General features: G+C 42.6%; 1 protein-coding gene across 1 annotated transcript in view; it reads left to right on the top strand.

Moving 5' to 3' along the window:
• Positions 1-5042, top strand: part of atrn (attractin) — a gene marked incomplete in the record, with an annotated part of 121514 nt that overhangs the window by 59122 nt on the left and 57350 nt on the right. The window contains 1 exon segment of the mRNA XM_035674150.1: positions 679-740. Within this exon segment, the coding sequence (XP_035530043.1) occupies positions 679-740 (62 nt within the window).

The raw sequence follows: 5042 nt of genomic DNA, 5'->3' as shown, positions 1-5042 counted from the left end.
TTTGGGGGGGGGGGGGCTTTTAGGCATTAGTGTCGAGAGGAGGAGGTGGAGGAGAAGGGGGTGGGGAGCTGGTACAAGGGCGCTGCCAATGTTACCCCTGGCAACCTTGATTAAGACAGGATGTCGTTAGTACAATTGCTCTTGTGATGATTATATAGTGAATATTTCTGCCCACATGTGCAGGAATTATGTTTTCGTTTGCAGGCTGTGGGCAGCTGAGAGGCCCGGCTACTGGCGTGTCACTTTGACAGGCGTGCAGTCTGGAACACAGATAAGCAGACAGACTGGGAACCTCCCATTGGTTGTAAATGATGACTTGTGTGATCCATTAAGAAAAAAAAAAATCCTTTGCAATCTTATCTCGAGACTTTGACGTAGCTTGCGGATCGCGAGAAATATATGCACTATTATTTATGCATGTAAAGGCACAGGTTGGTGTCATAAATATACATGTATGACCAACAATATACAATACATACAAATGCACTGTCTGCCATTGTGAGCAGAGGCAGCATTATCTCTCCTGCTTGTTTGTGTGCCTTTAGTCAGATCAAGGTCTACTCCAGTGTAAAGCTTGCATGTTTATGAGTGTATAGTGCTGACCTCTTGTTTTCAAAATCTCCCTTATTAAAGCAGATTTCTGACTCTGTCTATTGTCCTTTTTTCCCCCTTCTGCAGATCGCCTTCTCCCAGCACAGTAACTTCATGGATCTGGTGCAGTTCTTTGTCACATTCTTCAGGTGAGCAGCTCTCCTCTTCCCTTCTGTCAGTTCACTCACTCCAAAACACAGACGTGTTGGTGTTAAAGTGGCAGCGTTCGCCTTCGACGCGTGTGTGCACGCGTGTGTGTGCGTGTGTGTGTGTGTGAGATGCAGTGTGAACCACAGTGATGGATCTACCAAGCTGCTGTGCACCAGCCATTACTATGAAGAAGCGCTGCAGCTCACTGGTTTATAGGAGCTGCTTAGCGGTCAGCACACACAGGCAAATGCAGACACATGACGCTCCCACTCTCTTATTTTATTAACCCACATCATGCACACACAAGCACAGACACTTTATAAATGGTATCTCCGCAGTCCACCAAGTAAACAGGGAAACCGAGGTCTGCAGAAAATAAACCACTGTGAAATATGAATGTGTTAACTTCCCATTATCACTTGGAAATTTGTCTTCAGCAGCACATCATTTATTACCAACCTTTCAGTAACAAAGCAGATAGTAGTGTGTCCTTTTTATGTAGCGTGTCTGGTTTGAGTTTGCGCACCATCTCAGGCTAACGATCAATATTATTTTTCGAGCATGATCTTTTTTTTTGCTAAACTTAAAGCTGCATGTTGTTTTCAGCCACCATGGACTCACAACACAACTCTAGTATACAGTATAAAGCAGTATAAGCAGTGCCATAGTGCAAGGTATGTGCAGGTATATGGAGTATACCTACTTATTTTTCAGCCAGCACGGGGTATACCCACTTCCAAATGCCCTTTTGTTTTGCAACCAGATTTTTTCCCCCTATATATGGCAAAGGCATGACATAGTTATCTAATTTGTATGGAGTAAAGAATACCAAAGACACACAAAATGCCTAATTATTTAGTTCTCTCACCTCTCTGTGGGCCAGTATGGATTGCAAAATCTGCACCTCTTCTATGGCTGCAGTTAATTTCATGAAGAGATGTCACTCTGTACTGACACAAGTTAAACCACTTGCATTAAGCGAAACTAAGACTGGTGAATCAGCTACTGTTGCTCTTTTAAAGTCAAAATATTCGAATATTCAAACCTATGATTGCATGTTCTGGAAAGGAGATATATTTGTCTTGCATTACTCTGCACACATTTCCCCATGATTCACCCTGATATACAGTCTCTGCTATCTTTAGAAATCGAAATGTCCTTTTAAATTTTTAAAAAATTTAAAAGGACATTTCTCAGAGCTTCTTGGCAGAGCAACATGCTGCTTTGTAATGATGGAGACACTGGTTTTTTCGCTGGCAAGGCTGAACACACGTGCATGTGCTGAGCTGTGATGAATCCCCGGGCCTGCATTCTACTTCTTCAGGAACTGCTGTAATGTGTTATTGATTTTAAAAATGAGAGGGACCAAAAGTTGGGTAGACAAGTGTGTTCCATCCATGCTTGACTGCACGTGTGTATTTGTTTCTCCTGTGTATCCAGTGGAGTGTGTTTGTGTGTGCCTGCAACACAGGGGAGAATTGTGGGACTTTTTACGTTAGTGTGCTCTCCACAATGCCTTAAAAAAATAGCTGCCTGCTCCAAGTCATGCTGCCTTCATTGATTCAGCAGCCATGTACAGGCGGAGAGATTTGATGGGGCTGATTTGAGAGATTCTCCTTTATTTTGCCAATACAGACGCTTACTGAACATCTACTGAATAACCACACAGGTTTATTTTGGATGGTGAGTGCTGTTCTACACCTCACCTCCTTTGCATACAAATGCCGACCCTGCAGTTAGTCACTCATGAAGCTCGTGTGTTTGTACACACGCGTCAGCATTCGAATGTTTGCATGTCAGCATTTGAAGCATGCAACCAGCGCCTGCTGCGCGCAGGAAGCAGGCATCACAGCAATCCATAAACAGAACAGCCCCTCTCTTAACTCCCAGTGCTGCTCGCTCCATCTTTTTCTTTACCTTCACCATCTTTTTTTTATCACCTTTCTTCCTCCTTTCTTTCCCTCTCCAATAGCATCTTCTCCTCCTCCTTTCCTTTTCTGTCCTCTTCCTCCCTTTTTTTTGCCTCAATCCCTGTTTCTCTCCATCCTATCTCCCTCTTTTGCTTTCCTCCTACCTTTCCCCTTTCATCTCCAGCTCTCCATCTCCCCCTCTGTTCTGTTTTCCCCCTCTTTCTCCTCTCTTCAGTCCCTTGCTTCCCTCTCTATGTCTGTCTCTCTTGTTCAATCCCTATCTCTTCCTCCTCCCGCGCTCCCCTCTCCCTTTTCTTTCCTTCCAGCCTCCCACCACTCCCTCTGACTTGCTCTTAATCCCACAGCTCAGTCTTTTTTTGATGTGTACTCTGCCTGCCACTGATTCAGCACAGATGAGCAGAGACCTAAAGTTAGCGAGCTCGCAGCCTTGTCCCTGTTTGCTTCTGGTTCTGTGGGCGCCGCATTGTTTGTGTTGCGGGGGAGGAGAGGGATGCTAATTAACGTGGAAATTGTTTGCTCTTCTTCACTCCGACTTTTTTCGGTGTCTTAATCTCACTCTTTCTCTCTCTCGGCTCTCTCTGTCTCCGTGCCATGTTCCCTGTGGGGACAGATGAAGGTGGTGCCATGCTGTTATCTGCAGCGCCAGCAAAGATACCCCAACCAGCATCTCTAGCCACAAAACATTTGGATTAAACATCAGTGTTAGCAACAATAAGATTCACTCACATATTCACGTCCAGCTGTCCAGCAGATTCTCACCTTAGAGTTGTTGAATCATGGCTTTTAAAAGTGAATTACCACTATTTCCCTATTTTTAAAATCAAGTTGGGACTTTCAGAGTTCACATTTATGGAAAACTTTTTTGTGAATGTTTTACAAATGGAATGTTGTCTCTAGCTGTGCAAATGGAATGTTTTAAAGCCCTGGAGAATGTAAAATTTCCAAAACATTTTTGAAAATGCAATGAAAAAGTATTCTCTTTTTTTCACTCAAGCTGTCATGTTTTAATTTAAAACTTGGCTGCTGTTAAAGCAAGTGCCCTTTGAAGTAATAGTGACCTGAATGACAAATTTCTTGGCTACATAAGTCCAAACTGCTGGATGGAGGAAACTAAAAGAGCTATCATAAAGTGCAACTTTTTAACAGTGCGCGCTGGGACATATTTGTCATGGAAATATTACTGCAGTTGTGGCTATTTTTGAAGTCTGACTTTATACAACAACTAGCCTACATTTCTCCCTTACCAAACTAGTTACGAGCTCCTTCAAAAAAGGGGAAAAAAAGTTTGTTTATGCGAATCTGTATTTGAATAGTTGATCTTGTTTATGAAACCAGTGTTCAGCAGTGGTTCAGCAAAGGGGCATATGAAAGTGGAACTTAACCTACAGAGGTTACATCTCTGTGTGTGTCTTAGAGAATTAATGGTACTGGAATATATAATTAACAGAATTACATAAGAACACTTTAATGTCCTATTCAGACAAGTGTTCTGCAGAATAAACCAGTTTACAGCAGTGTGGGCAAATAAGCGGGACAACATGTTTTGATTTAACTATAATCCTGGAAGAAGAACGAGGTCAAGGCACGCTGATAAAACTGTCAGGATTTTGAGACAACTTTCAACTTCTCTAACCTGCAGTGGGATCCCTATTCTTTGTTGTGGGACCTTTTTTGATGGATGCATCAAAATAACGGAAGGAAGGCAGTTTCTGAACTACTGTACTAGAACCCTGACCACTCGTTGGCCGGCTGCGGTGTTTACTTCTTAAAAAACTTGACTTAACCCTCTAATAGTCAGCATGGCAGTGATGCTTCACGTCCCAGAAAATTCTGCTTCCCCAGAGGGTGTACCTTCCTGGCACATCTGTGCTGCTCGACAGCTAATATTAAAATAACTAGTGCTTTCTGGTGGGCACTTGCATCCAACACGAGTGCTTACATGTATTTTTAGTACATGACTGGCCCCAGTGGGAAGTGAAGCCCTGATGCTGGCAGTGTTACTAGTCAAAGATACTTGAATCTGTTTCTTCACTCTCACAGAGAAGGTTCTGATTCAAGTCTATTTTAATACAATACCCACATGCCATGTGTACGTAGAAAGAGTTACGGGGTGATGTAGTCGTCTCCTGTCTCCATACTGAAACAGCATCTTTGTAGAGAGACTACACTAACAAAATCCACAAAAATTCAAATTCTAAGCAAAAATCTTTCTTTAAGTTCACCTGAAGCTAATACTAGGCTTTGGAGCACTTAGCAACTTTTAATATGGTTCTAATATTATAAAAACACCCTTTATAAGGACTACCCAGATTCAGATTCATTCTTTATTGTCCTCAGTGGAGGTTGTGTTTTCACAGTCTGTACAAAGAG

This window comes from Morone saxatilis, unplaced genomic scaffold, assembly GCF_004916995.1.
Source record: "Morone saxatilis isolate NCDOM2014 unplaced genomic scaffold, NCSU_SB_2.0 Contig3, whole genome shotgun sequence".
Lineage (NCBI taxonomy): Eukaryota > Metazoa > Chordata > Actinopteri > Moronidae > Morone > Morone saxatilis.
This window is presented reverse-complemented; position numbering and strand designations above follow the sequence as displayed.